Source organism: Scyliorhinus torazame, chromosome 5 (genome assembly GCF_047496885.1).
Source record: "Scyliorhinus torazame isolate Kashiwa2021f chromosome 5, sScyTor2.1, whole genome shotgun sequence".
Classification (NCBI taxonomy): Eukaryota; Metazoa; Chordata; class Chondrichthyes; order Carcharhiniformes; family Scyliorhinidae; genus Scyliorhinus; species Scyliorhinus torazame.
The window spans coordinates 114,611,455-114,631,318 of record NC_092711.1 but is presented as its reverse complement, the minus strand read 5'-3'; the positions used below and the strand labels follow the sequence as shown (position 1 = coordinate 114,631,318).

General features: G+C 46.7%; 1 protein-coding gene across 8 annotated transcripts in view; it reads left to right on the top strand.

The window, feature by feature from the left end:
* The first annotated feature begins 3,461 nt into the window (after window positions 1-3,461).
* The window catches only part of LOC140419507 (uncharacterized), a 28,317-nt gene continuing 11,914 nt past the window's right edge, over window positions 3,462-19,864 (top strand). The window contains exons 1-3 of one of the 8 annotated variants that reach the window (XR_011945831.1): window positions 3,462-3,503; window positions 7,459-7,574; window positions 17,760-18,153. Coding sequence is in view for 7 of the 8 variants with exons in the window: in XM_072503393.1 (XP_072359494.1) it covers window positions 3,680-4,804 (1,125 nt within the window). In the remaining variant the exon portion in view is untranslated. The other 7 variants (XM_072503393.1, XM_072503399.1, XM_072503394.1 and 4 more) reach the window with 7 other exon arrangements.

Genomic DNA, 19,864 nt, shown 5'->3' with positions numbered 1-19,864 from the left:
CAGATTTCGATGTGATGTTTGGTTTGAGTTTTCTGTCGGCCAATCCTTCACTTCCAATATCCTGTAAAAGGAGTTTACAAAAGCCATCACTGTCAGTCCAGGATAGAAATTCTGAACAGACAATTCTAGTTTCTCTGGACTATTTTTTCCTCTCTTGTTCCCCCAAAGCTGTCAATCCCAGTCCCACACACTCTCCCTCCTCCCTGGGCTGAAATGCAAACCCATCTCACCGTCTGCACCATTTCTTTCCTCCACTCCCAGTTTTCTCGCTCCCTCTCCTCTGCCTGGTTTCAGTTCTCCAGCTCCTGCCTGCGGCGACTCTCATTCAGCCTGTGGGAGCCGCACTCACTCTCACTGCAGCTGCGCTCTGCCCGGAGCAGCACCCCGCATGCTCCGCACAGAGAGGCTACTTCCGGGGGCGGGACATTCTGACGCCTGCGCGTTCTGGCTACTGTGATGGAGATAGGGCTGATGTGGAGATGCCGGCGTTGGACTGGGGTGAGCACAGTACGAAGTCTTACAACACCAGGTTAAAGTCCAACAGGTTTGTTTCGATGTCACTAGCTTTCGGAGCGCTGCTCCTTCCTCAGGTGAATGAAGAGGTCTGTTCCAGAAACACATATATAGACAAATTCAAAGATGCCAAACAATGCTTGGAATGCGAGTACGGAGATAGGGCGTATTCATCGGCCCCCGCATTCCGGGTAGTCTTATCCGCCATTATTCCATTACGTTACTCAGGCTGATAAATTGGTTCAGGCACTTTTGACACAGTTCGGTGTCTGTACGGAATGGGGCGGCCGCATCGGCGCTTTTCTCTCTGATCGGCCCCTGTTAACGGCTGTCATCTGATTCGGGGGCGATATGCCGCAGGGCGCATGCGCGGCCGTCATCTTTCTCAGGTGCAGCAGGGCGCATGCGCTGCCTCCAGGACCCGGAAGAGAAAATCTTGTGAATTTCTCTCCTGGACTGAGAGTGAAATTCCTTTGGAAATTCCTTTAGAAAGAGGAGGATTTACTAACGGGAACTTCAATCCAAACATCACATCATCATCTGGCAGGCTTACTCGATTCATCAGGACCTGAATATCATTGGGACGTAAAATGGTTTGTCTGTTCTGTCCGTGGATAAAGATTTCAGATATTAGAGTGACTGGGAAAATTTAAATGACCATTCCGGGTTAAATTTGAGACTAATTACACCGATCACATTGGGGAAGTTAAATAATTTGCTGTTGTACTCTTATGTGTGCAGGTAAATTTTAAAATTACCACATTAGCATACTTGGCCGCTAAACTTAGCAAACTGCTGATCTTCTTAGTGGTGAGAGTTACTATCACAGATTTTATTAAAGTTTGTTGTTTGTGTTGCATTTCATTCAGCTCATCGTGGCTACAAAGTAAGTATTGAGCCTAATCTCAATTTCCAGATTGTGGTCTGTAGCTTTTTAAGTTACATCAATTGAGATATCTAAATACTTTTTAAATGTTATGAGGGTTTCTGCCATCATTTCAGCAGCATGCCACAGATCTTCACCGCCCTCTAAACCTCCTCGTCCCCCCCTAAATCTCTGCCCCCTTTTATATGTATCCCTCAACCAAAGGGAATAGGACCTTCCTATCCAATCTATTTAGATTCCTCAGAATTTAAAAAAAATGTAAATTTCTATTTTTTTCCAATCAAGGGGCAATTTAATTTGGCCAAGCCACCTACCCACACAGACAATGGGAGAATGTGCAAATCCCTTACAGACTGTGACCCGGGGCCAGGATCGAACCCGGGTCCCCAGCACGCAGGCACACAACCACTGTGCCACCATGATCCCCCAGAATGTTATACCTTTAGAATAATCTTTATTATTGTCACAAGTAGGGTTACATTAACACTGTAATGAAGTTACTGTGAAAATCCCCTGGTAGTAACACTCTGGCATCTATTCGGGTATGCAAAGTGAGAATTCAGAATGTCCAATTCACCTAACAAGCACGTCTTTCGAGACTTGTGGGAGGAAACCCATACAGACACTGGAGAACGTGCAGACTCCGCACAGACAGTGTCCTAAGTGGGAATTGAACCCCGGGACCCTGGTGCTGTGAAGCAACAGTGGTAACCACTGTGCCACCCATAAAACAGTTCAGCTCACTGTTCTCAGATTAAAGAAGCTGAAGCGCCCAACGTGGGTCTTGAACTCACGGCCCTGGGATTAAGACTCCCTTGCTCTGCCGACTGAGCCAGCCAGGCTGCTTTTCATAATTTAATTTTGGTCTCTCCTCAGTCTTTTCTGTTCCAAAGAAAACAGTCCCAGTTTATCCAAACGTTCCTCAGAGCAAACATTGTTAATTTCTGGCTGATGTTGTTAAATCCCCTCTGTACTTTCTCTAGTGCAATCTTCCTGTGTACAGGAAACTAGCTCTGGCCTAACTAGTCCTGTCCTGCCATTTATCATGTAATCCTTTGCCTTGTTTTCCCTACAGCTTTCTTCCTAACTATCAAGTGTTTAATCATTTTTGTGTCACAGGTAAACTTCTTGTTCATGTTCCCACATTTACTCTCAAATCAATGATGTAACCAGGAGTGAAGGGCCAGTACTGATTCCTTGGAAACCGGCACTGGAAACAGCCCTTTGATTTTCTCTATTCTTTATGGGATGTGAGTGTCACGGGCAAGACCAGCTTGGTTGTCCATTCCTAATTGCCCTTAAACTGAATGGCTTACTACGAAATTTCAGAGTGCAATTCAGAATTAACCACATTCCAGTGAGTTGGCCAGATCAGGTAATGCCGGTGCAGACTCGATGGGCCGAATGGTCTCCTTCTGCACTGTAGATTCTATGATTCATTCTGACCTTGGGTCACTGTCTGTGTGGAGTTTGTACATTCTTTGTGTCTGCGCAGATTTCCTCCGGATGCTCTGGTTTCCTCCGACAGTCCACAGATGTGCAGGTCAGATGGATTGACTGTGTTAAATTGTCACTGGGAGGGGTTGTGGGGATAGGGTGGGGAATTCGCCAAGGTAGGATGCTCTTCCAGAGGGTTGCTGCAGACTCAATGGGACGAATGGCCTCCTTCTGTACTGAGGAGATTCTATGATTCTACATTGGATCCAATGATGTGTTCACTCACACATTGCAGCCTGATTCTTATTATTGGAACAGACACTGTGTTTGTTACTCTCAAAGTGAGTGAATCCTTTGCTGTTTATCCTCTGGGCCCCATCTCCACTATTATTGTCTGATTGTCCCACTGAGACTCTCACTGTTATTATTGGACAATCAGCGAGTCAGCCTGAGCCTGTGGCCGCTCTCACCATCTGGAACCATCACAATGCCAGGTGATTGAGGGCGGCTCCAGACCAATAGGAGGAGGAGGTGCAGGACTGGAGGACCGACCGGGAGCGGCAGGTCCTCCAACCAATCGGAGTGAATGAGGGGCGGGGCTGTGATTGAAGCATGCGCAGTGTGGGTCATGGCGAAGGAGAAGAGCGCCTCCTTAAATCCGAAATTGGTGCGAGGCGTTTAACAATATGGAGGGAGCGAGAGATCTCGGGGGTGGGCAGAAACGTTGTGTAAAGCTGTTGCAAGCTGCAATCTTCGGGAAAAAGTTTCTGGGACCCCATTTGCACCAAGCGGGGCTGCAGCTCCTCATGTTTGGCTCGGGTTAATGGCCGCCAGCTTTGTTTAATGTGGACCCACGGCGAAGAATCACTGAAACGACTACACGATGACATTAATAAGTTCCATCCAACCATCAGACTCACCATGGACTACTCTCCAAAATCAGTTGCATTCTTGGACACACTCGTCTCCATCAAGGACGGTCACCTCAGCACTTCGCTTTACCGCAAACCCACGGATAACCTCATGATGCTCCACTTCTCCAGCTTCCACCCTAAACACATTAAAGAAGCCATCCCCTATGGACAAGCGCTCCGTGTACACAGGATCTGCTCAGACGAGGAGGAGCGTAACAGACATCTACAGACGTTGAAAGATGCCCTCGTACGAACGGGATATGGCACTCGACTCATCGATCGACAGTTCCAACGCGCCACAGCGAAAAACCGGACCGACCTCCTCAGAAGACAAATATGGGACACAACCGACAGAATACCCTTCGTCGTCCAGTACTTCCCCGGAGCGGAGAAACTACGTCATCTTCTTCACAGCCTTCAACACGTCATTGATGACGATGAACATCTTGCCAAGGTCATCCCCACACCCCCACTACTTGCCTTCAAACAACCGCGCAACCTCAAACGAACCATTGTGTGCAGCAAACTACCCAGTCTTCAGAACAGTGACCACGACACCACACAACCCTGTCATGGCAATCTCTGCAAGACGTGCCAGATCATCGACATGGATACCACTATTACACGTGAGAACACCACCCACCAGGTACGCGATACATACTCGTGCGACTCGGCCAACGTTGTCTACCTCATACGTTGCAGGAAAGGATGTCCCGAAGCGTGGTACATTGGCGAGACCATGCAGACGCTGCGACAACGAATGAATGGACATCGCGCAACAATCACCAGGCAGGAATGTTCCCTTCCAGTCGGGGAACACTTCAGCAGTCAAGGGCATTCAGCCTCTGATCTCCGGGTAAGCGTTCTCCAAGGCGGCCTTCAGGACCCGCGACAACGCAGAATCGCCGAGCAGAAACTTATAGCCAAGTTCCGCACACATGAGTGCGGCCTCAACCGGGACCTGGGATTCATGTCACATTACATTCATCCCCCACCATCTGGCCTGCGAACTCCTACCAACTGTCCTGGCTTGATACAATTCACACCGCTTTAACCTGGGGTTACCCCATCTCTGGATCTGTAAAGATTTAATCACCTGCTAATGCTCGCATTCCTAGCATTGTTTGGCATCTTTGAATTTGTGTATATATGTGTTTCTGGAACAGACCTCTTCATTCACCTGAGGAAGGAGCAGCGCTCCGAAAGCTAGTGACATCGAAACAAACCTGTTGGACTTTAACCTGGTGTTGTCAGACTTCGTACGTTGTTTAATGTGCATCAGGGCGCATGCGCATTTGTCTCTTTGTCGGGGGCGATGTTACAATGAGTGGGAGGAGCTTGTTCCCCATTGTTCAGAATGGAGACAACTTGTCCATCAAACTGGATTAGTCTTTGAGTCCCAATGTCTTATTGATGAGGCAAAGTGGTGGCGGAGATGGAAAGAAAAGGAAGACAATCCTGGTCTCTGGATTTCACTGTCTTATTAGTCATCCTGCCCCATGTGTCCAAAGCTCTGCGGCTCTGTTCAGCCACATGAAGACCCAGGTAGAAACTCACAACCATGAGTAGACACCACCCTCAAATCACTGCTGATGACAAGAGGGTCAGTGTGCAGCGGGGGGCATGAGCGGTCATCCTGGACCAGGGAGCAGGAGGGGACAATGTTGTGAATTTCTATCCTGGACTGACCGTGATTAATTTTGGAAACTCCTTTTACAGGGGATTTGTAGGGGAGGATTTACACACAGCAAACTCAAACCAGGAGAAAGTTTGCCTTTCCTGAATTTCATGACTGGACTGACAGTGATGCCTTTGTAAACTTCTTTCACAGGGGCTTAGAAAGGGATTCGAAGACGGGAAACTCAAAACCAATCCTCATATTGAATTCTGACAGCACCATTCGGGTTATCAGGACCTGGAGTTATCGACCTTTGTGTGTAAGCATAGTCAGTTTGCAAAGCATAATTTATATCAAAAATATCCATTTCAATGGTGGGTTTATTACCCAACATGAGTAGCAGCTGAGAATGTGCTCTATCCACATGACAGAAGCTCCTCGCACATGCGCTGTTCGGGCTGTGTGCAGTGCAGGCCCAGTTCAGATTGTCGCTGACGATGCGAGGAGCGGGAAAGAAACAATCGAGCGACTTTCAGGATTGGAGCCGGTGGGTGGCCGGGGAGTGATAGAAGCTGCGGAGTGAGCCGGGAGGCTTCATAAATACCCCGTGGAGGCTTCAACTCCCGAGGAAAATGTTAACGGTCCCGTCTTAAACAGCACCGAACAGAGTGAGAGCTGAGCGGTGACAGGCCCGGGTTACCGGACGCCATCTTTACAGAGGACAATGCGCCGCAGGGAAGTGGCTGGCTTAGCACAGTGGGCTAAGACAGTTGGCTTGTAATGCAGAACAAGACCAGCAGCGTGGGTTCAATGCCCGTTCCAGCCTCTCCGAACACGTGCCGGAATGTGGCGACTAGGGGCTTTTCACAGGAACTTCATTGAAGCTTACTTGTGACAATAAGTGATTATTATTATTATGCGCTGCGAGCCTGCACCAGATGCCAAATCTTCCGGATTGACTGACTGGAGTCTCCAGGATTTTATTTTAATCATTTGTGGGAGTCACTGGCTGGGCCAACATTTATTGCACATCCCTAATTTCCCGAGAACTGAGTGGCTTGCTCGGCCATCTCGGAGGGCATTTAAAGAGTCAACCACATTGCTGTGGTTTGGAATCGTGTCGGCCAGACCAGGTAAGGACGGCAGTTTTCTTTTCTATTCATTCACGGGATGTGGGTGTCGCTGGCTGGGCCAGCATTCACTGCCCAGCACTAATTGCCCTTGAACTGAGGGCATCTCAGACAGCATTTTAAGAGACAACCAGCTGACTGTGGATCTGGAATCACACGTAGGCCAGACCAGGTAAGGATAGAAGATTTCCTTCACTGAAGGACAGGAGTGAACCAGATGGGTCTTTGCAACAATCGACAATCGTTTCATGGTCATCAGTAAACTTTCAATGAATTAAAATTTTACCTTCTGCCTTGGTGAGATTCATGTCTGGGTGTCTGGAAAATCATTGGGACAGTCAAAAATATTTTTGTGACTCTGGAACATGATTAGGACAGTAAAAATATTAATTTTGGGTCTCTGGAAAATCATTCGGACAGTAAAAAAGATTTTTGAACATTTCTCTTCAGTGGATATAAAAATATTGAAAATGGGATGAAGGTTGATTGACTTACAGTCAATCACTGTCCTTTTTAAAAATAAATTAAGAGTGCCCAATTCATTTTTTCCAATTAAGGGGCAATTTAGCGTGGCCAATCCACCTACCCTGCACATCTTTGGGTTGTGGGGGTGAAACCCACGCAAACACGGGGAGAATGTGCCAACTCCACACAGACAGTGACCGAGAGCCGGGATCGAACCTGTGATCTCGGTGCCGTGAGACAGCAGTGCTAACCACTGCACCACCATGCTGCCCTAGTCAAACACTGTCCTGTAAGGTAATGAGTCCTTTTGCTTCCCAATTGGCCGAGGAAGGCAGAGTGTCACAAGGATGGATGTGTTGACCGATTAATGGCTGGAGGATGGGGGGGCAGGTCATGTAATTAAACCTCCAGGAATACATTTAATCAAAGTTGATGAGGAGAGAATGTTGTGAATTTCGATCCTAAACTGACAGTGAGGTTTCTGTAAATTTACAGGATACTGGAAGTGGAGGTTTAACAGACGGGAAACACAAACCAAACGTTACATCGCGATCTGACAGAATCACTCGATTCATTAGTACCTGAATATCAGCAGCATCTGGGTGTGGAAGGTAAAAGGTGTGTCTGTTCTGTCTGTGAGTGAAGATTTCAGGTCTCAGTGTGACTGGGAAAGCCCCGAGATTCACAAACCCTGGTTAGACCAAACCTGGAGAATTGTGTTCAGTTCTGGACAACAAACCTGAGGAAGGATAGAGTGGCCTCGGAGGGAGTGTAGCACAGATTTACCCGAGTGATATCTGAACCCCCCGGGGTTAAATTACAAGGCGAGATTAGACAAAAAATTCAGTCAGCTGGCAGCACGTCAGTGGTTAGCACTGCTGCCTCACAGGGCCGAGCCCGGCTCTGGGTCACTGTCCGTGTGGAATTTGCAGATTCTCCCCATGTTTGCGTCGGTTTCGCCCTCACAACCTGAAGATGTGCAGGTTAGGTGGATTGACCACGCCAAATTGCCCCTTAATTGGAAAAAATGAATTGGGTACTCTAAATTTACTTTAAAAAATAAAAAAAAGGGCAGAGAAGGGCATTCGGTCCATTGAGTCCATGCTAGCTCTCTAGTCGGCACGGTGGTTAGCACTGTTGCTTCACAGCGCCAGGGACCCGGGTTTGATTCCCGGCTTGGGTCACTGTCTGTGCGGAGTCTGCACGTTCTCCTCGTGTCTGTTGTGGGTTTCCTCCGGGTGCTCCGATTTCCTCCCACAAGCCCCGAAAGACGTGCTTGTTAGGTGAATTGGACATTCTGAATTCTCAGTGCACCCGAACAGGAGCCGGAGTGTGACGAGATGGGGATTTTCACAGTAATTTCATTGCAGTGTTAATGTAAGCCTACTTGTGACACCAATAAATATTATTATTATTATCTGGAGCAATCCAGTCAGAGTCATTCTCCTGCTCTGTCTCTGTATCCTCACAGCTTTATTTCTCTCAGGTTTCTATCCAATTAAAAAAAAAAATCATTCATTGTGTCTATTTCCAAACTCCGTCATCGGCAGAAAGTTTAAGGTCATTGCCACTGGCTGTGTAAAAACATTCTTCCTCATACCTCCTGGACCATTTACATGCAGAGATACGGAGCAACGTAGAAAATAGGAGCAGGAGGAGACCATTTGGCCCTTCGAGCCTGCCCCACCATTCATTACGACCAGAGCTGATTAGGCTCAATAGCCTAATCCTGCTTTCCCCCCATATCCTTTGGTCCCCTTCACCCTCAGTGCTGTATCTAACTACTTCTTGAAAACATGCAATGTTTTGGCCTTAATTAGTTCCTGTGGCGACGAATTCCACAGGCTCACCACTCTCTGGGTGAAGACATTTCTCCTCATCTCTATCCAAAATGGTCTACCCCGTATCCTCAGACTGTGACCCCTATTTCTGGACACACGCACTATTGGGAACATCCTTACTGAATCTACTCTCTCGCCCTGTTTTTTTTAACATAAATTTAGAGAGCCCAATTCATTTTTTGCAATTAAGGGGCAATTTTAGCGTGGCCAATCTACCTACCCTGCACATCTTTGATAGATCATAGAATTTACAGTGCAGAAGGAGGCCATTTGGCCCATCAAGTCTGCACCGGCTCTTGGAAAAAGCACCCTACCCAAGATCAACACCTCCACCCTATCCCCATAACCCAACCCAACACTAAGGGCAATTTTGGACACCAAGGGCAATTTATCATGGCCAATCCACCTAACCTGCACATCTTTGGACTGTGGGAGGAAACCAGAGCACCCGGAGGAAACCCACGCACACACGGGGAGGATGTGCTGACTCCACACAGACAGTGACGCAAGCCGGAATCGAACCTGGGACCCTGGAGCTGTGAAGCAATTGTGCTATCCACAATGCTACCGTGCTGCCATTAATTTGGATTTGTGGGTGTGTGCAAACTCCACACAGACAGTGACCCGGGGCCGGGATCGAACCCGGGTCCTTGGCGACATGAGGCAGCTGTGCTAAGCACTGTGCCACCCCCAGTCTTGCAACCCTCAAGAGAAAACAAAATCCTTATCCCCATCTGAAATGGGTGACCCCTCACTTTGCAACAGTGACCCCCTTGTTCCAGATTCTCCCACAAGAGGAAACATCCTCTCCACATCCACCCTGTCAAAACCCCTCAGGATCTTGTATTGTTCAATCCAGGTTTTACCCAAAGCTTTAAATCTGTGTCCCGACTGCTTGTACGATCAGTGAATGGAAACAGAGTTTCTTTGTCCACCCGATGGAAATCTGGCATAATCTTGTGTCCCTGAATCAAATCTCCCCTCAACCTCCTTTGCTGGAACCATTCTGGTAAATCTCCTCTGCACCTTCTCCAAGAACCTTCACATTCTTCCTGAAGAGTGGTGACCAGAGTTTTATAAAGATTCATAGAATAGAATTAGAACCATAGAATTCCTGCAGAGCAGAAGGAGGCCATTCGGCCCATCGAGTCTGCAGTGATTCTCTGAAAGGGCACCCTGCCTAGGCCCACACACCTACCCTGTCCCTGTAACCCCATAGCCCCACCTAACCTGCACATTCCTGGACACTAAGGGGCAATTTATCAAGGCCAGTCCACCTAAGGTGCCCTTCTTTGGACTGTTGGAGGAAACCTGAGCACCGGGTGGAAACCCACGCAGACACTGGGAGAAAGTGCAAACTCCACACAGACAGTCGCCAAGGCCGGAATTGAACCCGGGTCCCTGGCGCTGTGAGGCAGCAGTGCTAACCACTGTGCCACCAGAAGTATAGTTTTGGTATCAATGTTACTGTTTATGAAGCTCAAGATCGAAGTTGCTTTGCCAACTACTCTCTTAGTATGTCTTGTAGATGTACAAAATCCCTCTTCACCTCTTTCTCTCTCCTCCCAAAGAGGACAGTTGGGTTTTTATGACAATCCAGCAGTTTTCACGGTCACTTTTTCCCCACAAATGACCAGATTCATTCAGCTCAATTTCACAATCTGCCTTTGTGTTTTTGTGGGTTCTCTCTCACTCCCTATTTTCTGTTTTCAATCAGTTTTACAAGGTGTTCGAAGGGGAGGCTTCAAAGTCCGGAAACGCAAACCAAGCGTCACATCAGGATCTGACAGAGTCCTCAATTTATCGTTGCTGAATATCATTGATCATGGACGAAAAAAGCATTGGTCACAGTGGGGAGAAACCGTACACGTGTTGTGTGTGTGGACGAGGATTCAGTCGATCATCAGGCCTCACGAGACACAAATGCAGTCACACTGAGGAGAAACCGTGGAAATGTGCGGACTGTGGGAAAGGATTCACTTCCCCATCCCAGCTGGAAACTCATCGACGCAGTCACAGTGAGGAGAGACCATTCACCTGCTCCAAGTGTGGGAAGGCATTTACTCAGTCATCCAACCTGCTGAAGCACCAGCGAATGCACACTGGGGAGAGGCCATTCACCTGCTCCCTCTGTGGGAAGGGATTCACTCAGTCATCCCACCTGCTGAGACACCAACGAGGCCACAAGTAACCACAGTGATTGGATTTTACTGTTCCTCACATTCAGGACTGAACCATGTTCATTTGGGTCTCTTTCTGCTGATAACAAACTCCAGCCCATTTACAGGGGCTAATATATTTGCTAAAAGTCAAATAAATTAGATTTGTGTTAAATACGCAGTCTTGAAACATTTCAATATCTTTGACACAAGTTAGTTCCTTTTGAAGTACTCTCGCTCTCCCCTGTCTCTTCCATCCTCACCTCCAACAAGAAGTGTGAGGAGCTTGTGGAGCTTCTTTGTGACAGAGATTGAGTAAATCCGATCAGCTGCCTCTGCTGCTTCCCTCCCTTCCACGAGCCCACCGGACCAAACTGTCTCTAAATTTCATCCTTTCCCGAGCTTGAACCCACATCTTTCTCTAGTTTCTCTCCCATCTCCCCTCATGCCCTCTCAGAGCTCATCTTGTTGGTTAACTAACAGAAAGCAGAGAGTGGGAATAAATGGGTGTTTCTCTGGTTGGCAACCTGTAACTAGTGGGGTCCCTCAAGGATCAGTGTTGGGCCCGCAGTTGTTCACAATTTACATAGATGATTTGGAGTTGGGGACCAAGGGCAATGTGTCAAAGTTTGCAGACGACACTAAGATGAGTGGTAAAGCAAAAAGGGCAGAGGATACCGGAAGTCTGCAGAAGGATTTCGATAGGTTAGGTGAATGGGCTAGGGTCTGGCAGATGGAATTCAATGTTGCCAAGTGTGAGGCTATCCATTTTGGGAGGAATAACAGAAGAATGGATTATTATTTAAACGGTAAGATGTTAAAACATGCTGCTGTGCAGAGGGACCTGGGTGTGCTGGTGCACGAGTCGCAAAAAGTTGGTGTGCAGGTGCAACAGGTGATTAAGAAGGCTAATCGAGTTTTGTCTTTCATTGCTAGAGGGATGGAGTTCAAGACTAGTGAGGTTATGCTGCAATTGTATAAGGTGTTGGTGAGGCCACATCTGGAGTATTGTGTTCAGTTTTGGTCTCCTTACCTGAGAAAGGACATATTGGCACTGGAGGGATTGCAGAGGAGATTCACTAGGTTGATCCCAGAGTTGAGGGGATTAGATTATGACGAGAGGTTGAGTAGACTGGGACTGTACTCATTGGAGTTTAGAAGGATGCAGGGGGATCTTATTGAGACATATAAAATTCTGAAGGGAATAGATAGGATAGATGCGGGCAGGTTGTTTCCTCTGGTCGGGGAAAGCAGAACTAGGGGGCATAGCCTCAAACTAAGGGGAGGTAGATTTAGGTCGGAGTGTAGAAGGAACTTCTTCACCCAAAGGGTTGTGAATCTCTGGAATTCCTTGCCCAGTGAAGCAGTTGAGGCTCCTTCTTTAAACATTTTAAAGAAAAAGATAGATGCCTTTCTAAAGAATAAAGGGATTCGGGGATATGGTGTATGGGCCGGAGAGTGGAGCTGAGTCCACAAAGATCAGCCATGATCTCATTAAATGGCGGAGCAGGCTCGAGGGGCCAGATGGCCTACTCCTGTTCCTAATTCTTATGTTCTTCTGTTGTCCATGAGACCCAGCTCCTGCTCCATCGACGCTATTCCCACTGAGCTACTGATCAGCCAACTACCCTGTGTCCATGGATATTGTCAACATTTCTCTCTCTTCAGCTACTGTCCCTCTGTCCTTCAAATCTGCCATCATCACCCCCTCAATAAAACAAACCCTTGACCCTGCCATCCTTACAAATTACTGCCCCATCTTCAACCTCCCTCTCCTCTCCAAACTCTTTGAACATGTTGTCACCTCCCAAATCCTTGCCCATCTTTCCCAGAACTCCCATGTTTGAATCCCTTCAATCGGGTCTCTGCCCTGTCACAGTGAAATACAAGAGACAGAATCTTACCCGGAGAGAAGACAGACAATCCGGGAGCTTGGATCCAACACGGATATGTTCATCAGACCAGAAGATAAGGGTATCAGCACAATCATTATCGAGAGACAACAATACCTGCTGGAGACAGACAGACAAGTAAACAACACGAATCACAACACCAAGCTACCTTGACCCATATGCCCGAGACAGGAAGGAGAATTGGAGACAGACTAGAAGAACTCAGACCCCAGACACATTAACCAAAAACAGATGGGAATATCTGAGGGGACAACGGGCAGAACGAAGGAAGTTCTACATGTTCCCTAAAATACACAAACACCCAAACACATGGACAGTACCAGGGAAATACCCCCAGACAGACCCATCAGACTGTGAGAGCGAAAATCCTACAAAGTAGCTGAAACATCAACACACTGCTCCGAGTAGTTGATGGTACAGTGGTTCAATAAATATAATTAGTGGATTAAAAATGTGTATAATGTAGATTGAAAACAGTAAATGCGACATTAACCCAGCGGGTCTGACAGCATCAGAGAATCCCTACAGTGCAGAAGGAGGCCATTCAGCCCATCGGGTTTGCACCTACCCCACAAAAGAGCACCGCACCCAGGTGCACTTCCCTTCCCCTAGCCCCGTAAACCCATCTCATCTTTGGACACTAAGGGGCAATTTAGCATAGTCAATCCACCAAACCTGCACATGGGAGAAAACTGGAGCACCCGGAGGGAACCCCCACAGACACGGGGCGAATGCACAAACTCCACACAGTCATCCGAGGCCGGAATTCAACACTGGTCACTGACGCTGTGAGGCAGCAGTGGTACCGACTGTGCCACATGTGGCGAGAGAAACAGGGTTAACGTTTGTTGTTGCTTTTTGTAACAGTTCTGTAGAACGGGCAATGGAATTTTTTTTTAAAGTTCGCTGAAGTGGAAACAAAGTGTTTTACTCCGAGGTTTGACTCAGGAAGACATTTCAATCGTAAACTCAGTCGTAATTCACACACAGCCCGCAGTCTGATTGGCTGGAGGACCGAGTCCATCCGGTCCTCAAATCTTCCCATTGGTCAACACCTCTCAGGCAAGAAATGAGGTTGTGGAACCCGCGGCCAATGGGAAGAACTCAGAATGATGCAGATTCTCAGTCAATGAGGGAGATCCTGACTCAGCCCCGCCCCTCATTCACTGCGATTGGTTGGAGGACCAGCCGCTCCCACTCGGTCCGCCAGTCCCGAGCCCTCGCATTATTGGTCCGGAGCAGCCGTCAATCACTCCCCGGGCATTGTGAGCTGGAGCAAACCCTTCACAATCATTATGTGGAGACGCCACCGTTGGACTGGGGTGAGCGCAGTAAGAAGTCTTACACCAGGTTAAAGTACAAAACGCAACCTGGGAACAGGCCCAGGTTAACGGGCACCATCCTGCTTCAGACACTGGAGGATGGTTCACATCAGAGGATGGGGGAGGAGGACAAGAAATAAGAGTGTTCACTTTGCACTCAAATCAATGAGGACTCTGATCTCTGGCAAGGAAGGAAACCCTGGCAGGTGGGTGGGGAGGATTTACAAACACCCGCTGGAGGCCCCAATCCCCCAAAAAGACCCATTGGTTTTATTGTCAGTCTGCAGACAGGAGCTGGAGAACTGAACCCAGGCAGAGGAGAGGGAGGGAGAAAACTGCCAGTGGAGGAAAGAAATGGTGAGATGGATTTGGATTTCAGCACAGGGAGAGTGTGTGGGACTGGGATTTACAGCTTTGGGGGAACAAGAATTGAACAAACATTCCAGCGAAACTAGAATTGACTTTTCTAAATGTCTATTTTGTACTGACAGCGATGGATTTTGTAAACTCCTTTTACAGGGGATTAAAAGGGGAGAATTCAAAGACTGGAAACTCAACCAAATATTACAACAGCATTTGGCGGAGTTAATGGCTTCATGAGTAGCTGTTAATCAACGGCCATTGAATGTGAAGGAGAAATGTTCTATGTTCTATTTGAGAAATGTTTGTCTGTTCTATCTGTGGGAGAACAGTACGAACAGCAATGTGATTGGGAAAGCACAGAGACACAGGCACATCTGAGTTCCAGAACACTGACTGCGCAAAGTGCTTGAACCAAATACACAGCCTGCACCATTCGTGTGGAGGAGGAAACATCCATGTATTCTGTATGGACAAGGCTTCAACTGGGTGTCCGAACTGGAGAGATACAAGGACATCTGGATGATGAAGACATGGAAATGTGGGGACTGTGGGAAGGGATTCAATTATCGATGCCTGCTGGAAACCCACCGCGTATTCACACAGGAGAGAGACCATTCACCTGCTCTGAGTGTGGGAAAGGATTTACTCAATCAGCTGGCCTCATGTTACACCAGCGATATCATGCTGAGAAGAGGCTGTTCGCCTGTTCGGTGTGTGGGAAGGGATTTACTCAGTCAGCTAGACTCATGTTACACCAACACATTTACTCAGTCCTCAGATATCCATATCCTGTGGAAAGTGGTTCACGTCTTTATCTAATCTCAGTGTACACAATCGTGTTCACACCGGGAGACCGTTTACCTGCTCAGTGTGCAGGAAGGGATTCACTCAATCATCCAGTCTGCTCAGACACCAGTGAAGTTACACTTTGGAGAAGCTATTCAGCTGTAGTTTCATTGGAAAGACACTCAGGAAATCATCCACCTTCAGTGCACACCAACAAATTCACAAAGGGCCGAGACCGACCATCGACGCTGTGGGAAGGGATTCACTCAGTCACAATATGAGCTGCGACATCAGCAAGTTGACCAGTGAGTTCAGGGATTGGATTTTACTGTTTATGCTGCTGTTAATCACATCCAGCATTGATGGTCTGACCATATCTGGTTTGATTCTGCTGATGTGAACAAACCATAGAACTGGCTGCAGTTTAATATTTTAAGATGTCACTAATTTTCAAGGCTGCGATGTCCCATTTTCAAAGCACACCGTCTGATATTCTCCTTCATTTAAGAACTCTTTAACAGGATCATCCTAAACGACGTTTGATACAAAATCTACAATTCAGAGTTTGAAAGGTTCCACTGATTAACATCTCCAATTAGAAAGTGCTGATTAATCCTTGCTGACAATTGTTACTCACACATTCCTCACAGTAACATGTCCATTGTGAAATTACATTATCAAGGAGCATTAAACTAAACTGAAATATTTCACAGGCACATCAATAAAAACTTCATCAATCAACATTGATATTGATGAAACTTGGAAGTCACTGTGTTCAATGATTTCTGACACAGCAGCAGCAGCCAGGGTTAGGGGATAGAGCGGGGGAGTGGGCCGAGGTTGAGTGCTCTTTCAGAGGGTCGCTGCAGACTCGATGGGCCAAATGGCCTCCTTCTGCACTGTAACGATCCTACAGGATTCGAAGGTAAAGGTGGAACCCACAACACAGATTGGTTTGAGAGCCCCTCAGCAGAGATGACATCTGTCATTGAAGCAAAAAGCAAAGCCGACCTGATGTACAACATAAACCCAACACCGAGAACAAGGCATCACTTGAAAGTAGTCAAGACAGTTGTGTAAAACATGGAGAGATTGTGCAAATAAACACTGGATCAGCCAACGTCAATAACTCCAAACGGCCTGTGATAATGGACATCTCGGGCTGCACAGTGGCTCAGTGGTTAGCAATGCCGCCTATGGCGCTGAGGACCCGGGTTCGATCCCGGCCCCAGGTCACTGTCTGCGTGGAGTTTACACATTCTCCATGACTGCATGGGTCTCACACCCACAACCCAAAGATGTGCTGGTTAGGTGGATTGGCTATGCTAAATTGCCCCTTTAATTGGAAAAAAATAAGTGGTTACTCTAAATTTATATTAAAAAGATAACAGAAATCTCTGTGTGCTGGGAAGAAGAGGGCTCTGGGTCTGACCATCACCAAAGTTGTTCCCTGAAATCTCAGAGAGTGACATCCTGACAGATGTAAACAGATGTCCCGCTGGGTTGAACATGACTGACAGCTGTGCTCCGTCAGACGGACATCTCCCAGTCGCTGTCTGACTCTCCTGCAGCTTCCTGTCATGGTTGAGCTGGAAAAGGCCATTGATTGCTGAGCAAGCAGAAAGGTGCCCGGCAAGGATGGAATTCCAGCTGAACTCCTCAAACACAAAATCCCATCGACTGTCACACCTTCATGACCTCCTCTGTTGGGAAGTCGGAACAATTCCATGTGTATGATGCTAAAATCATCATAACCTATAAAAACAGCAGTGACAGAGGAGATTGCAACAACTACAGGGATGTCTCACTCCTTAGCATCACTGGGAAGACCTTCATGAGGGTCAAGTTTACAAGATTCATCTACTTGCAGACTGAGTGTGTCCAGAAGCACAGTGCGGTTTCTGTGCTGACATGTTTACAGTGAACATGATCTTCTCCACACACCAGCTACAAGAGAAGTGAACAATTGAGATTTTATCTAAGGAGTCTGTGCTGAGAAAAGTAACATCATAATTACTGTAAGAAGTCTTACAACACCAGGTTAAAGTCCAACAGGTTTGTTTCAAACACTAGTTTTCGGAGCACTGCTCCTTCCTTCTTCCTGAGGAAGGAGCTGCGCTCCGAAAGCTAGTGTTTGAAACAAACCTGTTGGACTTTAACCTGATGTTGTAAGACTTCTTATCATAATTACTGAGTGAAAGTAAATCTTTAAGTATGAATTGCAATTTATTTGTACAATTGTAAAAGGCAGAGAAAAGTTGGATTCTCTTAAGTTAAACTTCAGCCTTATCGTTGTGCATTGGGTTTCACAATCATTTGGAAGCTCCACCCTCTTTAAGTCTTTTTGGTCTAAGAAGGTTGAAGCTTTGGTTACCTGTGAAAGCTGATTGTTTTACTTTTATTTTTCTTTAGTTTTATTTGAGTCATTTGGAAAAGTGCCTGAAGAAAGAGGAGAAAACACATTTGGGCAAAGCAGAACAAGTTGCCAAAAGAATTGAGAAAACAAAGTTTAAAATGGTGTTACGTAAAGTCAACACAGTTGTGCACATTTGAGCACGTTTGTTCCAACACCCTTGAGAGCAGAGAAGTTAACCCTTTCCACTGACAGCACAGTGGCGATTTGAACCAAAGAATTTGCCTTTTAAAGATTTGGCTTCATCCCATTTGGTATCTTTCAAGACAAAATATTTAAGAATGGAAAATATCGGAGTTATCTGCAAACTGATTGCAAGTTCCTGTCATTCTGTCTCTGAATATATTATGTGAATATTAAATTGGACAGAGAAGTTCCTCAGTTGTTCCTTTATAGTCTGTGTTGTTCTGAATGATGACAGTATTAACCTTCTCCCTCACCTGTCCTAACCCTTCTCCCCAATCACCAACTGAAACCAGGGACTTTTTGTTCCCATGGTGACATTCCCTCCATAGAATTTACAGTGCAGAAGGTGGCCATTCGACCCATCGAGTCAGCACTGCCCTTAGAAAGAGCACCCTACCTAAGCACACATCTCCACCCTATCCCGTAACCCTACCCAGCCTTTTTGTTTTGGACACTAAGGGTATTTATCATGGCCAATCAACCTAACCTGCACATCTTTGGATTGTGGGAGGAAACCGGAGCACCCGGAGGAAATCCACGCAGACACTGGTAGAATGTGCAGACTCCGCACAGACAGTAATGCAAGTACGGCCTAGTTATTCCTTTAAATCAGCCCCTGAATTGTTTGTGGATTGTTCCATCTTGTTGCCACATTTCAGTAACAAATGTTGAAATGTTTGCTCCACACATACAATCCACTTCACAAATTACTTCCCTGCCTGCATTTGAGTCATACGTTCAATCTCACCATCCAACACATTCATACAGATTGTAAATGGTTGAGAGCCCAGCACTGATCCTGGTGACATTCCACTTGTCCCATCTTACCCACCCAGAAATGACCCATTTATACCTACTGGCTGCTTCCTGTTAGCTAACCAATCCTCTATCCATGCTGATGTGTTGCCCCCACACCCTGAGCTCTTATTTTGTGCAATAACCTTTGATGTGGCACCTTGGGAAATATCTTCTGGAAATTCAGATAAAGCACATCTACAGGTTCCCCTTTATTGACATCCCTTGTCACTTCCTCAGTGAACCTTGATAAATTCGTCAGTCACGATTGATTCCTTAAACCCATTTTCAAACACTGTGTCAAAAGAAAAATCAAATCTCCTCAACCCCTCTGGCTCCTTTGCCAATTACCTTAGAGGGACTCACTTTCTGTTAAAGAGCCTGTCAATCCCTCTCACCCACTCTCCCGAAAGTGAACATATTTAATCAGGAAAAGTCCAACAAATTCAAATATTTTCTGGTTAAAAGTTAATTGACGAAACAGAACATGGTTTAAAAAAACTAACAGAAAATTACTTGAGGATTAAAGACAACCAGAGTAAAAAGATGTTCACAATCTTCCGGTCCCAAATGGTTTTCCTTCAGCTCCTCTGTACTCCATTCCTACGACTCCGTGCTTTGGACACAGGGGCACTGAACCCTGGGGGTCGCATTACGATCAGACCCAGTCACCACCCCCCCCCCCCCCCCGATTAGTACGAGATCCGTTTCCCAGTCAGGCCTCCAGTGCCTTCCTGTGTATTAGTGGATAGGCCCCTTTATGCTCAGCTAAATTCAGCCCTCAGCTCCAACACCTGGCTGTCATTGACACGAGCGATACAGACAGAAAGGTGCCCGAGACTCAAATGGGAAGTCAATATTTGTGGATTGGAAACTCCATGCAGGTCAGCAAGAAAAAGAAATTGAATTCTCAGTCAACAAATTAAAGAATCACACAACGGACTTCACGTTTTATGACTTTTAATGCAACAAATAAACTAGAAGCTACTTTAACTTACACATACTTTGCCCGTTTATAATATTAATAATAATCTTTATAATTGTCACAAGTAGGCTGACATTAACACTGCAATGAAGTTACTGTGAAAATCCCCTAGTCGCCACACTCAGGCGCCTGTTCGGG